Source organism: Odocoileus virginianus, chromosome 20 (assembly GCF_023699985.2).
Source record: "Odocoileus virginianus isolate 20LAN1187 ecotype Illinois chromosome 20, Ovbor_1.2, whole genome shotgun sequence".
Taxonomy (NCBI): domain Eukaryota; kingdom Metazoa; phylum Chordata; class Mammalia; order Artiodactyla; family Cervidae; genus Odocoileus; species Odocoileus virginianus.
Window position 1 is genome coordinate 40,949,442 of NC_069693.1, and position 23,546 is coordinate 40,972,987.

At 35.8% G+C, this 23,546-nt stretch overlaps 1 protein-coding gene across 10 annotated transcripts in view; it reads right to left on the minus strand.

Moving 5' to 3' along the window:
• CYLD (CYLD lysine 63 deubiquitinase) overlaps nt 1-23,546 on the minus strand; it is a 64,593-nt gene that overhangs the window by 11,046 nt on the left and 30,001 nt on the right. For 9 of the 10 annotated variants that reach the window (XM_020891560.2, XM_020891563.2, XM_020891557.2 and 6 more), the window contains 8 exons: nt 15,022-15,120; nt 13,154-13,270; nt 9,375-9,754; nt 8,332-8,497; nt 7,212-7,353; nt 5,401-5,523; nt 2,940-3,031; nt 2,060-2,126 (listed from right to left, as the gene is read on the minus strand). In XM_020891560.2, the coding sequence (XP_020747219.2) occupies nt 2,060-2,126; nt 2,940-3,031; nt 5,401-5,523; nt 7,212-7,353; nt 8,332-8,497; nt 9,375-9,754; nt 13,154-13,270; nt 15,022-15,120 (1,186 nt within the window). The remainder of the gene's footprint in view (nt 1-2,059; nt 2,127-2,939; nt 3,032-5,400; nt 5,524-7,211; nt 7,354-8,331; nt 8,498-9,374; nt 9,755-13,153; nt 13,271-15,021; nt 15,121-23,546) is intronic. The other variant, XM_020891564.2, reaches the window with a different exon arrangement.

Consider the following 23,546-nt stretch of genomic DNA (forward strand, 5'->3'; position numbering starts at 1 on the left):
ATTTATGTCTGCTTCATTGACCATGCTAAAGCCTGAAACTGTGTGGATCACAACAAACTGTGAAAAATTCTCAAACAGATGGATATACCAGATGACTTTACCCATCTCCTGAGAAACTTGTATGCAGGTCAAGAAGCAATAGTTAGAACTGAATACGGAACAACAGACTGATTCAAGATAGAGAAAAGCGTACGACAAGGCTGCATATTGCCCCTGCTTATCTAACTCACATGCAGAGCACATCATGAGAAATACCACGCTGGGTGAAGCACAAGCTGGAATCAAGACTGTCAGGAGAAGCATCAACATCCTCAGTTCAGTTCAGTCGCTCAGTCGTGTCCGACTCTGTGACCCCAGGGACTGTAGCACGCCAGGCCTCCCTGTCCACTACCAACTCCCAGAGCTTACTCAAATTCATGTCCACTGAGTTGGTGATGCCATCCAACCATCTCATCCTCTGTTGCCCCCTTTTCCTCCTGCCTTCAATCTTTCCCAGCATCAGGGTCTTTTAAAATGAATCAGTTCTCCGCATCAGGTGGCCAAAGTATTGGAGTTTCAGCTTCAGCATCAGTACTTCCAAAGAATATTCAAGACTGATTTCCTTTAGGATGGACTGGTTGTATCTCCTTGCAGTCCACGGGACTCTCCAGAGTCTTCTCCAACACCACAGTTCAAAAGCATCAATCAACAACCTCAGATATGCAGGTAATACCAATCTATTGACCGAAAGTAATGAGGAACTGAAGAGTCTCTTGATGAAGGTGAAAGAGGAAAGTGAAAAAGCTGGCTTAAAACTCAATATTCAAAAAACTAAGATCATGGCATCCGATCCCATCACTTTATGGCAAATAGAAGGGGGAAACGTGGAAGCAGTTATAGATTTTCTTTTCTTGGGCTCCAAAAGCACTACAGATGGTGACTGCAATCACGAAATTAAAAGATGCTTGTTCCCTGAAGGAAAGCTATGACAAACCTAGACAGTGTAATGAAAAGCAGAGACATCACTTTGCTGACAGTGGTCCATACAGTCAAAGTTATGGTTTTTCCAATAGTCATGTATGGATGTGAAAGCTGGACCACAAAGAAGGCTGAGCACTGAAGAATTAATGCTTTTGAGATGATTTTGAACTGTGGTGCTGAGAAGACTCCTGAAGAGTCCCCTGGACAGCAAGGAGATCAAAACAGTCAATTCTAAAGGAAATCAACCCTGAATATTCATTGGAAGGACTGATGCTGAAGCCGAAACTCCATATTTTGACCACCTGGTGAGAAGGGCCGACTCACTGGAAAAGACCCTGCGGCTGGGAAAGATTGATGCAAAAGGAGAAGGAGGAGGATGAGATGGTTAGACAGCACCACCAACTCAATGGACATGAATTTGAGCATACCCTAGGAGACAGTGGGGGACAGGGAAGCCTGGTATGCTGCAGTTATGGGGTTGCAGAGTCAGACATGACTTAGAACTGAACAAGAACACCAAAATAGCATATTAGCAAGATTCTTCAATGAAATAACCCACACTAAAATGTAAAAAGGTCCAGCATTCAACCTGGAAACTTCACCCACTTAAATATCTCATGAAGAACTTCACTGCATGAGATTCAAGTCTTTCATTCAAGATTCGGTGGGGAAAGACCAAGCTAGAAAACTGGAAACAAAAGAGCTAATTTAAGGCTAAATTAATTGAGTGGTATAGCCAAAAACAGTGTGCCCATCATGTTTGACTGAATTCAAATAAGATTCTTCTTAAAGGATTCATTAATTTAAATTACAAATATTTTATATACAGTTTTATAAGAAAAATGAATTACAATAGTATTTATTACTGGGGTTAAAATTAAAAGCATAAATTTATATTGTATTTGATCTTCCAGTTAAGTATGATACTATGGAGAAGACAATGACTTAAATTAATATGCAGTGTAGGAACCTAACATATTAGGATCATTAAACAAATACAATATTAAGTAATCACTAAGAAAATCAATTCTACTGAATGATGGCAGTGGAAATGAGGATTGTCTTTTTCTCCAATGCTTATGTAACAATTTAAAATTACCTGATTTTTAACAATGGTTCTACTCTTAAAATATGATGAAACAGGATATTCAGGAATTCTTCAGGATCTAGGAGAGGATAAAAAATCAAATAAATCACAGACAAAATTTTTAAACCATTCTATTTTTATTTAAAACAGTCATATTCCTATATAGAATTCAAATTCATAATCAATATTATTTCAATTAAAAGAATAGTTCTCAAGTTTTCCTAACAAAAAAATACAAAGGATATTTAAATGTTATGAGAAAGTATTATGTGCCAAGTTTGTTATAACTTTATTGCATTTCAAATAATAATTCATATATAGGGAAATAATTTTAATTTCTTTGGGGTAAACTTAACCTTAAGTATGACATTTTTTCTGCTATTTAAATAATTAACAAGACTAAAAATATTATAGTTGGTTATAATATACTGTTAACACATTCAAAGTCAGGAGTTGAACCTCTGAGGAAATTCATCAGCTAATGAAAAGATTAAACATTGTCTCTGACCATAATCTTAATCCTAATCAGCCATTTGTAACTCACCTAATAACAAGGAAAGCTAAGTGGGAACTGTGGGTAATTCAGTGCAACTCTTCACCACCGAAAAGAAAACAACTCCGTGTATCACTGCTGGATGGAAAGCTCTCCCTATATGTTCATAATATACTAAAACCAGCCAGGTTCTTAAAGGGGTTCATTATTCCACATATCCCTCATTTTAGAAGAGAGAAAGTATTTACAAAAAGGGAAGAAAATTGTACACCACAAAGAAAAAATTATATTTTAAAATAAAACCCCCAAAACTACATAGACATACCATTTCAGTCAATAATTTAGCATTTATAACTTCAAGTTATTTTTAAAGGAAATCCTATATATTAAAACAGTCACCTTTTTCTTCAGAGGTAAATCCTGATGCAGCCTCAACTTTTTCAAGTATCTTCCTCAGTTTCATAATCTTTGTTGCACATACATATCCATATCTGTTAGTAAAAAACTATTAATTAATCCTATCATACATATTAAATTAATATAACATTTTATTGAAGTATATAGTTGGTTTACAATGAGCATAACACATTTTGATAATCATGCATTTCTTACATAACTTTAGTATCATAAATCAATATGCTTATAAGTATTTTTAAAAATACAATTATAAGCTTCTTCTTGAGGTTTAAAAATTTTTGATATAACTATCATACAGTAATAAAAGAAAAAAATAATTTTAATTTATGATGACTGTTTTCTCTATGTCCTTAAGGAATTAAAACATTTACTTTATAAAACAGAATATACAATTTTGAGAGAAAGTCCTTTTAATACTAAAGGATGAAATAGCTACCAAAGGAAATGGAAAAGGGGCAGTGATAAGAAACTGAAATTCTAAAGTCTGCAGTCAAACCAATTATCATAATTACATTTTCTCTCATCTTTGTCTGAATATAGGAAACTCAATCTTTGACAAAATTCTAATTCTAAAAATGGCTTCAGAAGACACCTAAGAGGCCACCATGGGCTTAATAAAGGCAAGTCAGTACCAGATAATCTTATAACCATTTTTCCTATCTACTATTCACTCACTCATTAGCTCTTTGCAGCCAACATATATTGAGCACCTAACACACAGTAATCTAACCTTTTGGTCACTGGGAATACAAAAATGAGTAAGGTTAAAAAAAACAAAAACAAAACAGGGTATCTGCCTGTGAGAAGCTTGAAATGGAGAAGGCACAGGTTCAGTCATCTATAACCTAGATGTGACTGCTGTAGACAAAAAGAATCTTAATCAAAACAGGGCATTTGACAAGTTTCTTGCTGTGGACAGGGTGACAAAGTCTGATTAACCATGATTCTTAACTGGTTGGACAACAATAGTCGAAGAATGTTTATTAATGGACTTTTGGTGTTTTAGAAGGAAATAAGGAAGTGGCCACATGCCTTAGTTTTGGATTTAATCTGTCTTGTTCTAGTATCAATCACTGGGGGGAGGAATAGATAGTATTTTAAAAATTTGTACTTATACAAATATAATACAAAATAATTGATGTAAAAATCGAGACTCATAATTATCTTAAGTGAAAACTAGAGTTTTCTCATCATAACAGAATTTAAGGTAAACAAAAGTTACAAATGGAAAAATTATTCACCTATAAATATACTTTCCTAGTCATGTTATATAATAGGTCTTTCTGAATGATCATTATATTTCAGTGTTCTGCATTTTTCAATCTTATATCAAGATATCTATTAATTTCCATTGTTAAGAAAAATGTCATAAAATTTAAGTTTATCTTAATATGGACTTTACATAGCTTTCTCTCTGTGTTTCTGAAAGAACGGATTTATTTTGTGATCTACAGCCCTGATTCTTCATAGTTTAAATTTTATAATGTGACATCATCCCACATTCCTCCTACCACTTTCAATAGCTCTTACTAGACATCTTGTACTTCTACCATTACAAATTGCTTTCTGTGGCCAAAGAAAAACATATGTTTAATTCTTAAACAAGGAAATGACCAAAAATATCACCTTTTTAAGGGAGGTGGAGGGAGACCCAAATATCTTCCTTTAACCAAGAACTATGTCAGTAAAATATATCTCATCTAATTCTAATACAAAACTATTAAATATTCACTACTGTATAATAAAAAATTTCCCTTGCTGCTATTCATTCAGATAAAATTAAGTTTAAGAAGCCATATCATACCAATTAAGTCAATAAGCATGACTGTGCTCAGTCGCTCAGTCGTATCTGACTCTCCGCAATCCCATGGACTGTAGCCCACCAGGCTCCTCTGTCAGTGGGGGTTCTCCAGACAAGAATACTGGAGTAGGTTGCCATGCCCTCCTTCAGAGGATCTTCCCAATCCAGGGATCAAACCCAAGTCTCCTGCATTGCAGGCGGATTCTTTACCATCTGAGCCACCAGGAAAGCCCATGAATACTGGAGTGGGAAGCCTATCCCTTCTCCAAGGGATCTTCCCAACCCAGGAATCGAACTGGGGTCTCCTACATTGCAGGTAGATTCTTTACCAGCTGAGCTATCAGGGAACTTTTTAGGAATTGTGATGGAGAAGGTAAAAGTACCTTATAGCAGCTTTTCTGAGTGTATGCTACCAAATGGCTTCATCATTTCATGGCATGCACTATGTGCCACACTTTGGTCAGATGTTAAAGAAGCATAGCACAAGGGTCAAAAGTTTTTAAAAGTTAACACTTCATCAAGAGAACTAATTCTCTCCCATTTCTCATTAAATGAAAGCAGAAAATAAATTAATTGCTGTACAAAAAAGCAGCCAATAGGACACCGCCTAAAGGGAAAAATAACTACATATCTTCTACTTACATTCTCAGAGGATTAACGATTTCTGTCCTCAGGAGTTCTTGAGTTTCACTATAGTATTCTACATCATTCTTTTCTTTGGGTCTAAGTAACACAGTATCCAGAACGGAACTAAAAGCAAATAAGCTGCAAAATAAAAAAGAATACTTTTCCTCATGCTGGAAGTGTACCCGTTTTTGAGAAACACATACTAAAAAGAATATGAAGAGAAAAATCACAAGAAAGAACATATAACATACAAATCAGTGTTTTTCATTAATTGATAGGCAATTAATTTGGTTTGACAGACAACCAAAACCCCTGTCAGGTTTCCTATGGCTCACTCATCAGGGCCCAGAAGCCCTCCCAGGATAAGGAGAATACCAACATCAAGAAGGTAAACTACAGAGCTTCCCTGGTGGTCCGGCAGTCAGGGAACCACCCTGCAGTGCAGCAGATGCCGGTGTGGTCCATGGTCTAGGAGGAGCCCACACGCGGTGGAGTAACTAAGCCCCTCTGCCACAACTCCTGAGCATGGGCTCTAGAGCCCTCACGCCAACGCTACTGAGCACACACACTGCAACTACAGAAGCCTGTGCACCTAGAGCCTGCGCTCCACAGCAAGAGAAGCTACCACAGTGAGAAACCCACCCACTGCAGTGAGCCCCTGCATGCCACAACCAGGGAAAGCCTGCATGCAGCAACAAAGACCCACCACAGCCAAAATGTAAAATAATAAATCTTTAAAAAAGAAATACTGCTGCTTAGTTTATTAAAAAAAAAAAAAAAGAAGGTAAACTATTTATTGACAGTGTTAAAGGATAAAAATATACTTACTGGGAAGAAGTTCTTTGCAAAAACTGAAAGATAGCCTACAAATCTGGGTTAACAAATAGACAACAGAGAAGAAAGTCTGGAAACTAACCTCCGAAGGTAAAAACATTGCCAATACACAACCCATTCAAGATATTATACTTCTTTCTCGCCACACCCTTTTGCAGAGACCTAAATTACTTTAAATGTCAAAATCAACTGGGACTAACAGCAGTTATCTGCTAACATCAAAGAAAAAAGAAAATTTGGCTAACAGAGTTTTATCAGAAAATCTGAAGAATATTACGTCAGTTCTTGCTTTTGTCAACACTTCAGAGAGATTGAAAATATTCTGCCCCCAAAATGGCCCTCCACTTTTATTCTTCTTCCTGCCTTTAAAATTTTAACATCTTATTAACTTCCTACTTCTTATAACATGGCTGTACCGAGCTGGCAGGTTATACTCAATTTAACTAGCAGTGTACTTGATTCAATCTTCAGAGCATAAAAATTTTTGCCATGTTAAACTGTTCAACTTTGGAATAAACTACATATACAAGGCAACTGTTTCTACTGAAAATAATTCTTTAAAGCAGATTTATGATTGCCTCTACCTAGTAAAACAAACACACAAATCAGTCAACAGCTTATGGCAAGTCCTGTTGTTTGATTTGTGCACAAAGATCCTATACTTATTCTCTTCAGTCCTTTGCTTTCCCACATACACTCAGAATATCTGTTCCACCTGTAACACTACCATTTCCTCTTATCCATCATTCACTGCATGACTTCCTGTACTCATATTTTGGATACAGGCATATAAGACAATACTCAGCAGTTTCCCAGGAGCATAGAGTGAAATGCAAATCTCCCTTTCTTTCCTGAACCCCAGCCCCCAGTTTCTGCACTCAGAGCCAGCTGGCCGTTCTCTCTCCCCCTCCTTTTTCCTCCCTCCCTCTCTCTCTCTCACACACACCTGCCCCCATGGCATTCTATTCCTAGTGCATTAATTTTAAACTTACCAGAATAAGGTGGAGTCTAAGTAACAAGAATTGTAATGACCCTGGATACCTTTCTTCTTTCCAATCATTATCTCTAAACCTTCTTTTTCCATTTTTGGTGGAGTATTTTCTTCTACTACTTCACTTAAGTACCCTCCAAATGCTGCAAAGATAAAAATGAAAACAACTCTTTTAAGCTAATATAGTATATATTCCCATACATATTTCCTCACTTAAAAATATCTTTTTGTATTTTGACACACAATTTATTACCCAATTTAAAACTAAGCTAAAGCTAGGTTTTGGTTAATTGTTATTCAGTCTAGCTTATAAAAAATGCTAACATTCATTTACAACCTTACTTCTTCCACAATTTAAAAAACACTTTAGAGTATCAAGCTATGTAAAAAAGCATCTTTGCCAAGCAAAATATTTTGTTTCCCAAATATTTTGTCTGAAGATGTTTCATTTTTCAAGTTGGAAAAGAAAAAATTTCAAAGCACTATTTCTACGTAAGAAAACATGTTTTTCATAAAAATCATTTTCCTATTTTTACCTGTTTAACCTTCAAGATGCTTCACCATGACAATACAAAACTAGAAAGGGTTAGTATCAGGAAACTGCCACCTACTATAAGTGATGAGAGGATCAGCCCTTCATCAAGCAATTAAAACTACTTCTAATAATGCTGACTTCTTGATAAGATATGATTATTGAGGTACTTAAGACAATACACTGAGAAGAAAGTCATTCTTGATAAGATATGCTGACTAATATACTTGAACAATACAGAGAGACGAAAATCAGTGCCATACAAAGGCCACATTTCCATCTCTACCTCCTGAGTTGTTGAAAATTAAATGTCTATAATAAACAGAAAGGGAAAAATAAATCCCACTATTTCTCAATTTTTAACGTCTCAAGCATAGTTTCCTGGCTATTACTTTTTTTAAATGGCCCCTCTTAGAATAAATGTAACGTTCTTATAGACCAAATAATCATTTTTTTTTCCTGATTTAAAAGCCTGATGAACTCTGGCAAGAAAGAAAGAACTACTGTTACTACCACCTACTGCAAAATGCCATGAGATTAGAACTAGAGTCATTTCAGATTGGTAAATAAATGAAAGGCAGGCAAATACCTAAAGAGTTACAGCGTTCGATCTGATTGGAGACTGGCTGCAGGGACGCGAACCTCGAGTCGGGCCTGCAGCTCTTCAGTTTGACAAACAGCGCCTTCTTAAGGGCACAGGTGAAATAGCGGGTGCCCCTGAAGGTTCCATCCGTACAACCCGCACACTCATCTTCCTGAAAAAACAAAAAGCTCAGACATGCATTATTCTGCATCTTGCAAAGACACATACAAAGAACTAAGACTCGTTCACCTTAGGGTTAACTAAGTTAACCTTTCCTTAGAATTCCTTTGTCACACCTGTCCTGAGAACTTCATCAGAAAATCAGTGTTTCAGCCCACAACTAATAATTTGAGAAGTTAATGCCTTATCCAGCATAAAATCCTCAATGTATTTCCCTTCTGAATACATGCTTAAACCTTCCCTGCTTCACCGACTTTCCTGCACCATTTTCAAAAGCATTAAAACTAGTGGGGAAAAAAGGGCAAACGAAGCTATTTATTTTAACCACTCAAAAATTAGCATTCACTAGCCTGCAAACCAACAAATTAAAAAATAAGAAATATTTTTAAATAAAACCTAAGTGTACTCAAATTCTCTTTCCTGATTATGAAATGTCAAACAATATTCTAATTTCCAAAATTTTTCCCACAACCAAAGATTTCAAAATGTCACTAAAAATGGTGATTAATCTTAAAGTCAATGATATAAACATTGGAACTGATTGTAGAAGGAAGGTTAAGAAAAATAAGAAGAAGAAAAACTGATAAAAATTTGCTTTCCTTACCGTATTCTGTTTAATATAATGAGCCTAAACACACTGGCCTAAAAATCTATTTTCATTCCTTGAACATACATCAAACTAACATCAGGAACAAGAGGATCAGATGCTTAACAGGTGGCAAAGGAAGTCAGGCAATTTGGTAATAAAATTTTTCTCTAGTGATGGCTTTTTGACAAATAAAATATTTCACCAAAAAAATATAATAAGGGAAATCTGTACAAAGCCCCAGATGGAAAAGAAATATTATTTTTAGGTCAAATTAAATTACCAGTTCCAGTCCAGCTAGTACTTCATTGAGGCCTGGTGGCTGACCAATCCAGCGGATTACCCCATAGAAAGGAGGATTCTCCTTGACCTCAGCCAGCGAGCCCACTTCCAGGCCATGTGAGTTACCAGAAGATACGGCCAAGGGCGGACTCTCCTGCACAGGGGCATTGTTCAGCTCGCCCATCACAGACTGAACCGACAGAGAGAGTGGACTGTGGCTAATGCTTCCATTGGTGTTGGGCATCTTTGTCAGACTAAACGGTAAAGAATGAAATCTGTTCTCGCTGGAGAGTGAGTTCATGGAAGGAGGTTGCAGTGGTGGTGAAGCGTGCCCAAAGTCTGGAGGAATCTCTGTAAGTGATTTTGCAGGGTCTTCAGCAACTATAAAAAATTATTCTTAATTAGATAAGTGTATTCAATAATATTAAATATGCCCTACATCTTTAAATGTACATACATAAGTCCAACTGCCCACCAGACCTCTTCTAGTATGATTCTCATAAGCATTGCAAACTTACTGTCTCCAAGTCAGCACTCTTGATTCTCCTTCCCCACCTCTAAATTTTTCTGCCTCAGTGAATGGCTCCCAATTACTCAAATCAAAAAAAATATATCATTGATTGGAACTATATAAGTTACATTCTTTGTCCAAAATACAATCAAGTTACAAAAACTAATATAAAAAAGACAGCAAAAAATTTAAGAAAGATGCTTCTAACTAATGAATCAAAGAAGAAATAATAAAGTAAATTTTTAAAATAAAGGAAAAAAGAAAAGAAAAAATGAACACTGGTGGAATACAACTAAAGTAATACTTATAAATGAAATGTATAGACTTAGTAGTTTATTCTAGAAAAAACATACGGTAATTTTAATAAACTCAGCACAGAACTTAGGAAGTTAGAAAAACAACAGAATAACCTCCCAAAAAGTAGTCAAGGAAAAAGAATAAACACAAAAACAGAAATCAATGAATTAAAAGACCAAAGTCAAAAGCTGCTTCATTAAAATAACTAACGTAATTGCCAAGCAGGCACTGCCAACCAGTGTTGAACAAACGTCTTAATAAACAGTGCTGAGATAATCAATTATCCATATTTTTTAAAAACTTAATTGAAACTCCTCTGTCATACTCTACACAAAAACCATTTCCAAATGGCTTAAAGACATCAAAGGTAAAACTACAAATTTTGGAAGAGAATAAAGAAGAATGATCTTTGTGATTTTAGGATAGAGAAAAATATCTTAAATGTGAGTATACAAAATCATAAAGGAAAAGACTGACAAGTATGACCACAATAATATTAAGAGCTACTTGTTCACTAAAAAGCATTGTAGCAAGAATAAAAATAAGAGCCACAAATAAGGAAAAAATATTTGTAATCCTTATTTCTGACAAAGGTTTAGTATTTGAAAAGGGTCTATAAATCAAATTTTTAAGAAAGACCAGAAAAAAATTTCTCTTTTCAAGAAAGATTCATAAAGGCAACTCACAGAAAAAGAAACTTAAATCACCAACAAATCAATGAAAAGATTTTTGTCCTCATTAGGAAACACAATAAAAGAAAGTCAAAACCAACATGAGATATAATTTCAAAAGGCAAAGATCTTAGAACATTAACTGTTGGTGAGAATGATAAGTAAATGATACCCTTACACAAAGCTGATTTGAGTGTGAACTGGCGTAACTATGTTGGGAAACACTGGCATTATTTAGTAAAGGAAAGATGTGCATATTCCATGCACATATAGTAATTCCACTCCTAGAAACATATCCTAAACATGATAAGAATGTTAACAGCAGAGTTGTTAATAATAGCAAGAAAATAAAATCAAAAGTCCATCAATGGCTGAATAGATAATTACATTGTGGTATATTTAAATATTTCACAGCAATGAAATGGAATGGAATGATATACAGAAATGAAAATTAATAAATCATAATCACATACTACAACTTGGATGACTCTTAAGAACATAATGTTGAGGAAGACATTAACATAATATCCATGCAGCCTGATTCCTTGCATATAAAACTCAAAATCATGCAGAACTAACAGTATGCTATTTATATAGACAAACTCATAAAGAGATCATGAAAACCAAGAGAATGATAAACGCTAAATTAAATGGTAAACACTAAATTAATGATAAACTCTAAATTAAATGATCAACACTAAATTAAAGATGATGGTAGCTCAGAGGACAGTGCAGGGGGTGACACTAGGAAGAAGTGCCAAGGGGATTTCAAAGGAAATGACAATGTGTTCTTTTTCTTAAAAGTGAGTAGTGACGAGGGTGTTTACTATACTTAACACTTTAACTCATTTAAGATTCTTTACTCATGATATTTAATCTATTTTAAAGTTATTCTTTTCTTTTCTAAACTCTCAACCCTCCAAGCCCAACACTCAGTTCCATAAAGCAAAGTCATGTTTCTGTCTCCAAAATATATCCCCAATGTGTCCAACACTCTTGCTCTCTACCATCACCTCCACAGTCAAGGTCACCATCATCTCTCACACTGCAGCCAGTGTTACCTGGTCTCTCCGCTCTCTACTTGCCAATCTAATTACCACAGAACAACTAGTGAGATCTTTTTAAAATTTAAAGATCTTACCTGATCTTGTGTCATTTCCCTGTTTAAAACCTTCAATGGCTTTCCAGTGTTCTTTCAATAAATACTAAGCTTCTCACCAAAACTTCTTAGGTTCTGGATGACCTGGTTCCTTCCTGCCTCTCCAGATTCGTTTCATGCACCTCTTCTCCTTCTTAGCCTGCTGAGCCACTCTGGCCTGCCCCTACTTCCTGTTCCCTAGACAGAAAATTTCTTACTTCAGGTCCTTTGCTATTTCCCCTGCCTAGAATGCTCCTCTCAAGCTCTTTCTCTTGTAGGTTCATTCACACCATCCAGATCTCACATAAATATCATTTCCTCAAAGAATCTTTTCCAAACTACCCTCTGGGAGCCAGTTTCCTACCAGCTGCTATCACCCTGTGTGTCTCCTTCATGGCACATGTCACAGTTGATTATTACCTTATGTGTCTATACATTTATTGTCTATCATACCAACTAGAATATAAGCTGCCTTTACCCGGGAACTTTGTTAGTCTTCTCCATGGCTGGCTTCACAGCCACTGACAAAATACTCAATATTCGTTTTTTGGTTTTTTTAAAAAAGAATAAATGAATCAATGTTACAGAGAATAGCTTTTAAACTATATAAGTAAAACAATGATAGAAAAAATGTCTTTTACAACTAAATTATTTCTATTTTCTAATTTAAGGATGCATCATATGCTTTTATTATGCTCATCAAGACTGGAATTCTACACCTTTTTCTGGAACATAGAAAGCATTCAATAATATTTGTTGAATAGATGCACAACAACAACAACAAAAGAATAAAGCGGAAGAAAATGATGTCCTGGAACCAAGGGAAAGTAGGGCTTTTTCAAAGCAGTGTTTAAGGATAGCAAAAGAGCAAGAAGTCTTTAAACAATTCAACTGATTCTAGAGATCTTCTACCTTAAACAGATAAGTGAAGTGAAGAAAACAAGCTGCTGATACATTTTCTAAATATTGCAATAAATTTAATAGCCGTGTCATTCAAACTGTGTACAATATTTTAATTCAGTACTATTAATAAAGAAAGTTTTATGGTCTACTCATTTTATTTCCAAAAACTACATATATTGGTGAAAAGCTATTTTTTCTCTGGTAAGCTAAAAGGATAGAATCATTATTTAAAAAAAAAAAAAACTAAAATTACAGATTACCTTCATCAATGTACCATGAATTTTTTGATTTGGATTGTGGTTGTGAGTCAACAGAAGACCCATTTAAGGTATAAAATAATTCAGATCTGTTTCTAGTTCCAGGGTCTGAGGTAGATCCTATGGAACAAGAAAAGTTTCTTTTAAAAATAAAGCCAATATGGTGTGAAAGTTTTTCCATAAGAGAAATCAATATGCATATGGTGTCACAATTATACAACCAACAGATGTATGCAAATACAATGTATTTTATTAGTGTCTTCAGCTTTGAAAAATTTGGTAACCATTTTTGCAACATCAAAAAGATTGTTTAGTGCAAGAGACAATATAATAGTAGACAATATAAAAGAAAAGCCTACCTTTTTTAAAAAAAAAACTATTTTAAAAAAATTTTAAAAAACACAAAAAAAATCACCTCATGTACTATGGCTTTTTTCCAAATGTCAAAAATCATCATTCCCCAGTTTCATCTGACAAATCTTTTCATTCACAAATTTAACCTCTTATTCTAAAATAGCTGCCCTCAAAAATTCTTCAAATGTATATAAATCAATTGCTCTTATTAAGTTTAAAAGATTTAAGGTTTAACTACTTTGGAATTGTTAGTCAACAAATCCCTTGCTGGGTTTCCTCATGTCTCTGGAAAAGTGAAGCAGTATTATTTCTTATGCATTAGACTTACTAAATCTAAGAAAACACTAGTGCAGCTATGTTACAGGCAGGGCAAGACATTCCCCTGTCCTAGTACTAAGAAGACATGCTATAGTTGAAAGCAGTGGGGTCTTTAGAACCCATATAAATCTGATTTCTTTTTCAAATTTAAAGCAGACAACTCTATACTTCATTCCTAAAAGTAAAATCTGCTGCAACAAAAGTAGCACACGTGTCTTAAAATCTTTAGGCTATTTATATTTAAGTGAGAGCAGCAAGTTGAACTACCTATCTAGATTCATAGGTTAACATAAAAAATACTATGACCTATGTATTCTATTTAATTCAAAGTCTCTCAGGGTCCAATGCCACATTAAGTATTTCTTAGAGTACAATTTCTTTTTAATGAACTGAAACCAAGGGAAAAATAATCTTTTCCTAATCTATACCTGGGTTTAGAACAGTTCTTGCCAACTTTTAAATGAGCTGTTTGGCTTGTATAACTATCACCTAATAAATCTATGACCTATGTGGAAGCTAAACAAAAAACAACTAAGAACTCTACATGTACTGTGAGGGAGTTTCTAGGAGAAAGACAAAAATTTTTGCTTAGCAGTTTAGAATTTAATTTGTGCCACCTCTATTAGCAAAATCCACATAATCCCTAGTATACTTACCCTATATACCATTACCCATAAAAGGTTACTTTGTACAGCGCAACTATAAACTACACATAGGGGCTTCCCTGGCCGCTCAAACAGCCAAGAATCTACCTGCAGTGCAGGAGACTGGGGCTTTGATCCCTGGGTCAGAAAGATCCCCTGGAGAAGGGAATGTATTCTTGCCTGAAGAATTCCATGGACAGAGAAGCCGGGGGGCTACAGTCTATAAGGGTTGCAAAGAGTCAGACATGACTAAGTGACTGAGCCACACATAAGCTATATATACAAATGTTACAAGTAGGGAATTGCAAAAATCAGCCTATATGGACCAGAAAAAGACACAGGTCCTCACAGGAAATTTTTCATTAATTAAAGAAGGTTGGGAAGTCTTGGCTTAAGCAACACCATCTATAAACTTGTTTAGTAAACTACTAAAAATATCTGAGAGAAGAAAAAATATATATATACATAAAGAAGTAATACTTTTTAACATTTTTTAATCTAAAGCAAATCAAAAATCATATAAATAACTAAGAACTGTATTTTATTAACCCATACCTGTAGCCTTTGGTTTATTATGACTGGATGAACCTTTGTCCCCAACACCTCTTGACATAAATGCAAGTTTGGGAGGCCTCCTTTCCTGTGTCACACTCTCTGAAACAGTAAACATATTTTTTTAAAAGATAAAAGGAAATTCTTATAAAAGAGAAACAATCAAGCAAATAATGACAGTAATAACAACAATTCCTTTCCAACAAAAAAGTAGCATTTTCACAGTAGTCTTACAAATTCATTAAGGCCATAGAAAGTAGAAAGTCTCTTGATGAAAGTAAAAGAGGAGAGTGAAAAAGCTGGCTTAAAACTCAACATTCAAAAAACTAAGATCATGGCATCCGGTCGCATCACTTCATGGCAAATGGATGGGGAAACAATGGAAACAGTAACAGACTTGATTTTGGAGGACTCCAAAATCACTGCAGATGGTGACTTCAGTCATGAAATTAAAAAACACTTGCTCCTTGGAAGAAAAGTTATGATCAACCTAGATAGCATATTAAAAAGCAGAGACATTACTTTGCTGACAAAAGTCCATCCAGTCAAAGCTATGGTTTTTTCAGTAGTCACGTATGGATGTGAGAGTTGTACTATAAAGAAATCTGAGCACCAAAGAACTGATGCTTTTGAACTGTGGTGTTGGAGAGGACTCTTGAGAGTCCCTTGGACAGCAAGGAGATCCAACCAGTCCATCCCAAAGGAAATTAGTCCTGAATATTCACTGGAAGGACTGATGCTGAAGCTGAAACTCCAAACCTTTGGCCATCTGATGAGAACTGACTCATTTGAAAAGACCCTGATGCTGAGAAAGACTGAAGGCAGGAGGAGAAGGGCACGGCAGAGGATGATATGGTTGGATGGCATCACTGACTCAATGGACATGAGTTTGAATAAGCTCCGGGAGTTGGTGACGGACAGGGAAGTTTGGCAGTGCTGCAAGTCTATGGGGTCACAAAGAATTGGACGTGACTGAGCGACTGAACTAAACTGATATATGGATGTGACAGCTGGACTATAAAGAAAGCTGAGTGCCAAAGAATTGATACTTTTGAACTATGGTATTCTTGAGAGAGTCCCATGGTTTGAATCAGATGAAACCAGTCAATCCTAAAGGAAATCAGTCCTGAATATTCACTGGAAGGACTGATGCTGAAGCTGAACTCCAATACTTTGGCCACTTGATGCAAAGAAGTGACTCACTGGAAAAGATCCTGATGCTGGGAAAGACTGAAGGCAGGAGGAGAAGGAGTAACAGAGGATGAGTTGGTTGATGGCATTACTGACTCGATGGACATGAGTTTGAGCAAGCTGCAGGAGTTGGTGATGGACAAGGAAGCCTGGCGTGCTGCAGTCCATGGGGTTGCAAAGAGTAAGACACAACTGAGCAACTGAACATATAGAAAGTAGAAAGATGATACCAAAAACAAATTATTGCTATATTTTAAAATGTAATTTCTGCAAAATAATACATTCTCAAATACAGTCCCGCTAAATGCTTTAAATTCTTGAAAATTTAATCACTTTTAATCAATTTTATTTCATATGTCAACAAAACTTAGTACTAAGTTTTTTGCAGGATTTCCAAGATTGGCATCCCCAGAACACCCCTGTGTGTGGGGAAGTGTCCTAGACTTATTTATTGCATCACCCCAGAACCTTTAATATGCTAATATGCAATGAGATCTCTCCAAGAGAGATATAGTAAACTTACTTGATAACATCTTTTCTGTCACTTTATTTATCATCCCAGATCAATATATTTCATGGAACACAGATTGGAAAAAGTCTGGTTAGGTATATGTATCAGTTTTTAAAAACATATATATGTTAATATAACACATACATATAAAGAGAAAGAACAGAGACAACTATATACAAATGAATAAAGCAGAAAGCCAGAGATAAATAGCAATAATATTACTGAAGCAAACACTTAAAACTTTTTTGAAATATAAATGCAATAATTCTGGCATACTTGTTGATACAAAGACTACTTTAAATCTTAAGGTCAGTGATTTTCATAAGATATTCACAGACAATGATCAAGCAAATGTAGAAAGTCAGTCTGGAAAGTGTTTCGATGGAAAATTCAATGCATCCGTGGAGGCCAACAAGACACTCAGGGTTTGAAATATAAATGCAATAATTCTGGCATACTTGTTGATACAAAGACTACTTTAAATCTTAAGGTCAGTGATTTTCATAAGATATTCACAGACAATGATCAAGCAAATGTAGAAAGTCAGTCTGGAAAGTGTTTCGATGGAAAATTCAATGCATCCGTGGAGGCCAACAAGACACTCAGGGGTCCTACCTTATAAAGCTATTTATCAGCAAAAGCAATGTACCCAGAGTGGATTTTTGAGAAACCAAAGTAAAAATAAGAAAAGTTTTACATTATATGCACAAGGAAAGGGTCTTTTTTTTTTTAAGAAAAAAGGAAATAATCCTGAATTAATTATATACAAATGATGCTTTGTAACTTTTTTCCACAGTTGAAGAGGGAGAAGACTGCATTATAAAACAATATCTTAACTGTCTCATAATGTGATCAAATGGAATATTATTTTAATTCAAAATTAAACTGAACAACCATGTGTTTAACCAAGTGATACAGTAAAAGAAAGGTTATTTACTAGTATTTTTTATTATGTTGCCATTCAAATATCTCCAAATACCACATATGAGAGCTACTGTGAAAAGTAAAACTTCTTAGTCACTTGCAGAAGTTTCCAAACTACAACATACACATTGACTACAGAAAACTAATTCCGATATTACAGTTCAGTTCAGTCACTCAGTTCTGTCTGACTCTTTGCGACCTCATAGACTGCAGCATGCCTGGTCTCCCTGTCCATCACCAACTCCTAGAGTTGACTCAAACTCACGTCCATCGAGTCGTTGATGTCATCCAACCATCTCATCCTCTGTCGTCCCCTTCTCCTGCCTTCAATCTTTCCCAGCATCCGGGTCTTTTCCAATGAGTCAGTTCTTTGCATCAAGTGGCCAAAGTATTGAAGTTTCAGCTTCAACATCAGTCTTTCCAATGAATATTTCGGACTGATTTCCTTTAGGATGGACTGGTTGGATCTCCTTGCTGTCCAAGGGACTCTCAAGAGTCTTCTCCAACACCACAGTTCAAAAGTATCAATTCTTTGGCACCCAGCTTTCTTTACAGTCCAACTCTCATATTCATACATGACTACTGAAAAAACCATAGCTTTGACTAGATGGACCTTTGTCGGCAAAGTAATATCTCTGCTTTTTTATATGCTGTCTAGTTTGGTCATAGTTTTTCTTCCAAAGAACAAGTGTCTTTTGATTTCATGGCTGCAGTCATCATCTGCAGTGATTTTGGAGTCCAGGAAAATAGTGTGCCACTCTTTCATTGTTTCCCCATCTATTTGCCATGAAGTGATGGGACCAGATACTGTGATCTTAATTTTTTGAATGTTGAGTTTTAAGCCAGCTTTTTCACTCTCCTCTTTCACTTTCATCAAGAGGCTCTTTAGTTCTTCTTCGCTTTCTACCATAAGGGTGGTGCCATCTGCATATCTGAGGTTTTTGATATTTCTCCCGGCAATCTTGATTCTAGCTTGTGCTTCATCCAGCCCGGCATTCTGCATGATGTACTCTGCAAACAAGTTAAATAAGCAGGGTGATAATATACAGCCTTAATGTACTCCTTTCCCAATTTGGAACCAGTCTGCTGTTTCAGGCTTGGTTCTAACTGTTGCTTCTTGACCTGCACACAGTTTTCTCAGCAGGTAGGTAAGGTGGTCTGGTATTCGCATCTCTTGGAGAATTTCCCACAGTTTGTTGTGATCCACACAGTCAAAGGCTTTAGTGTAGTCAATAAAGAAGAAGTAAATGTTTTTCTGGAATTCTCTTGCTTTTCTGATGATCCAGCAGATGTTGGCAATTTGATCTCTGGTTCCTCCGCCTTTTCTAAAACCAGCTCAAACATCTGGAAGTTCATGGTTCACATGCTGCTGAAGCCTGGCTTGGAGAATTTTGAGCATTACTTTGCTAGCGCGTGAGATGAGTACAACTGTGAGGTAGTTTGAACATTCTTTGGCATTGACTTTCTTTGGGATTGGAATGAAAACTGACCCTTTCCAGTACTGTGGCCCCTGCTGAGTTTTCCAAATTTGCTGGCATATTGAGAGTAGCACTTTCATAGCATCATTTTTTAGGATTTGAAAGAGCTCAGCTGGAATTCCATCACCTCCTCTAGCTTTGTTCGTAGTGATACTTCCTAATGCCCACTTGATTTCACAATTCCAGGATGTCTTGCTCAAGGTGAGTGATCACACCATCATGGTTATCTGGGTCATAAAGATCTTTTTTGTATAGTTTTTCTGTGTATTCTTGTCACCTCTCCTTACTATCTTCTGCTTCTTTTAGGTCCATACCTTTTCTGTCCTTTATTGTGCCCATCTTTGCATGAAATGTTCCCTTGGTATCTCTAATTTTCTTGAATGGATCTCTAGTCTTTCCCATTCTATTGTTTTCCTCTATTTTGTTGCACTGATTAGTGAGGAAAGGTTTTTTTAATCTCTCCTTGCTACTCTTTGGAACTCTGCATTCAAATGGGTATGTCTTTCCTTTTCTCCTTTGCCTTTAGCTTCTCTTCTTTTCTCAGCTATATATAGAGATATATCCATATTAACTGTAATTATTAAATAACTGCATGCAAATTCATTTTAAAAAGTTATTCACGTGTATACCATAATCTATCTAATCTATATACAGTTAGCAGTGATTATAACAAAAACAGAAAATGGCCTTAACTAAGGTCTCCTGGCAGTACCGAAGGGCCAAATGGAAGAGCCACTGTGACAACTCTGCTGGTGATGCTAGGGGAAGGCTCCAAAGATTAGGAATATGCAGGGCACTGGAATTGGAAATAGTGGTTATCTTCTGCCAAAGACTTTGTCTGAGGAGAGGGAGGAGTTCAAATATCAATTTTGAGGAATAGGACAATCTTACATAATTCTATGCAGATAAAGGGTACATGCCATATTTAGCAACTGACCTCCAGCAATTACATACCAATTAACATCATGCAAAATGCCAGGCTAGATGATGCACAGGTTAGAATCAAGATTGCCAGAAGTATCAATAACCTCAGATATGCGGATGACATTACCCTTATGGCAGAAAGTGAAGAGGAACTAAAGAGTCTCTTGATGAAGGTAAAAGAGGAGAGTGAAAAGTGGGTTTAAAACTCAACATTCAGAAAACTAAGATCGTAGCATCTGGTCCCATCACTTCATGACAAACAGATGGGGAAACAACAGAAACAGTTACAGACTTTATTTTTCTGGGCTCCAAAATCACTGCCTATGATGACTGAAGCCATGAAATTAAAAGACACTTGCTCCCTGGAAGAAAAGCTATGACAAACCTAGACAGTGTATTAAAAAGCAGAGACATCACTTTGCCAACAAAGGTCCATATGGTCAAAGCTATAGGTTCTTCTAGTTGTCATGTATGGATGTGAGAGTTTGACCATAAAGAAGGCTGAGTGCTGAAGAATTGATGCCTTCCAACCATGGTGTTAGAGAGGACTCTTGAGAGTCTCTTGGATAGCAAGGAGATCAAACCAGTCAATCCTAAAGGAAATCAACCCTGAATATTCACGGGAAGGTTTGATGGCTGAAGCTGAAGCTCTAATACTTTGGCCACCTGATGTGAGGAGCTGACTCACTGAAAAAGAGTCTGATGCTGGAAAAGAGTGAAGACCAGAGGAGAAGGGGGCAACAAGAGGATGAGATGGTTGGATGGCATCACCAACTCAGTGGACATGAGTTTGAACAAACTCTGAAGGACAGTGAAGCACAAGGAGGCCCAGTATGATGCAGTCCATGGGGTCACAAAGAGTCGGACACAACTGAGCAAATGAACAACAAACAACAAACTCTGATTTCTTTGTCACATTTATATTCATGATCCAAAATAAAAGCTATTTACCTTAAATAAATTTTAAGAGATTATCATCTCAGGAAAAGGTAAGTATGAAAAGGTAAATGAAGTGAGGAATAAATTTGGCAGACAATTTTGAGAGATTAATACAATCTTGATTAGAAGATAAAAAAAGATAGAATGATACGTTCACCAAATGGCATGTATAAAATGTTCATAGGAGCCTTATTCACAATAACCTAAAACTGCAACAATGCATTCCCCAGAAGAATAAACTAGTCTGTTCACACAGTGGAATATTACACAGCAATAAAAAAGAATACACAACAACATGGACATTGTATTGAGAAAAGAAATGAAGCCAAAAGTACCCATTTTATACATGTATATATGTATGTATGTGTATATGTGTGTGTGTGTATAGATATGCATGTATATATACACATACACACAGCAGAAGTGCATTCAGAATGATAAATTTAGTAGCCTGCCTATCACTCTTATTGATTTATCAGAAAAACAAAAATCCCTTGGGGGAAACTTGGGTTGAAAATCATAACAATCAACTAGTGAACAATAACAACCAAAGCACAAGAAATGTCTGCGAATTTGAACAACCCACTAAATTGAGAAAAACTGCTTAACTGATGTACTGCTCAACATCAGCAGCCACAAGAGCATAATTTAAACCCAAATGAGAATTTAATATAGACAGAAAAGTCTACTGAAGAAAATATAAGTTTACTTGGGTAAAATGAAGAATTATAAAAACCAATTACCAAACATATTAATACCATACACAGCAACTACACAAAAACCTCCTTAAGGTAAGATTACTGATCAAAATAAATATTTTCCTTATGCTTTAGATAATTTTTTACAAAAAACTGTTCTTGAAATCCTGGAAGGTCCATAAGATAACATCAGAGTTGCATGCTATGATCTAGTGCTTCAAAATAACCTTTCAGGCTCTAATTGTCTCATATGAGAGGAGTCTTGCCTGTGCAGACAATATTCAGGATGATTCGGACTGACAATCTCTACAGAAGGCCACTTAACAATATCTATCAAATGTAAAGTACATATACCCTCGGATCTAGGCAAGTTTACTTTCAGGAAGTTATCTTTTTTAAAGATTTTATGAATATTTTTATGTAAATCTAAATATAACATATCCCATTTAAGTACTCAGATAAGTATACTGGCAGCACACAAGCACTACAGGTGACATGATACTGAGAGACAAAACACAAAAGAACAGAATTAGTATCCAAAATAATATGAAAATGTTGAAAGACTGGATAGCTCTAATGACATGAAGTCAAACAGGGACAAATGTAAAGTCCTCCCATCTATCCCCCAAATTAAACAGACAAGTATAGAATCAGAAGCAGAAGGAAATGTGAACAAAACTGGGGATTTAAGTTAAGCATAAGCTCAGGAAGTTAACTCATTAGTTTATAGTATGTTCATTCAGTTAAGAAATACTACCAACTCCAGGCAAGGAAGGCACTATGGTTATTTCTGAAAATATAATTCAAACTATGACAGGGCTGTCCCCAAATATTTTCTGCATAAGTCCTGTTCTATTGCAACGATTAGTCCACATACAGATGATGGTATTTTGTTCACCTCTAGGTATCCAAGTGTGAGGGAGGGTATCTTCAATTTAGGTTGGAGAACAGAAGATGTAGGTGTCAATGACATTCATCTTTGAATATCTGAGGGTTGTTATAAGGAAAGAGAGCTGGATTTGTCCTATCTTCATCCCCAGTTAGAACTAGAATTCACGAGGGAAATTGTAGGAAGACAGATGTAGCATGTATCATACAAGGAGTGACTTTTTCACACTTAGACCTGTCTAAAATGAAAAACTCTAATTCCCTCCAGGACAAAGTGACTCTTCTATCAAATGAACACATAGTTCCCTAAGATGATATGGATGATGAGTTATCTCATAGCTATATTGGATACATGCAATCTGATACACATATGTGACATACACATGACATTATTCACTGAAGCACTATTTATGTAAGCAAAAGACTGAAAACAGCATTAATGTCCAACAGGAGGGGACTGGTTAAAAATTATGACACATTTATAAAATGAAATAAAATGCAATAATTTAAGCAAAATATTAAGCATGCAATTGATGTACCAATATGAAATAATCCCTAAATTCTACTGTTAGCTTTTTTTTTTTTTTTTAAGGTGCAATTTGCTCTTCTGGAAAGGTAAGTAGATGAACTTTTTTCTATTTCTCCTCATAAGTACAACTAAAAACTCTGGATGTAGCATATAAAACAAAACTGAGAATACTCTGAAAGGCGAAGAAGAGAAGGCAGATCAGCTAGGCAGCACAGGACCTAAGAAATGACATGAGATTTCCCTGGGTTTTCTTACTGCCTCATACATCTCAGACTTAGAGCTGAAGAAGCCAGCAACCTGGGAATGCCAACAGGCACAGACCAAAAAAAAAAAAAAAAAAACCAACAAAGATGTACTCCCATTAGTCAAAGAACGAGAAAAGACAAATCCTAGTAAGACAGAAATTTATAAACAATAATCACTGCACTGCAGCCAAATACAGTGGC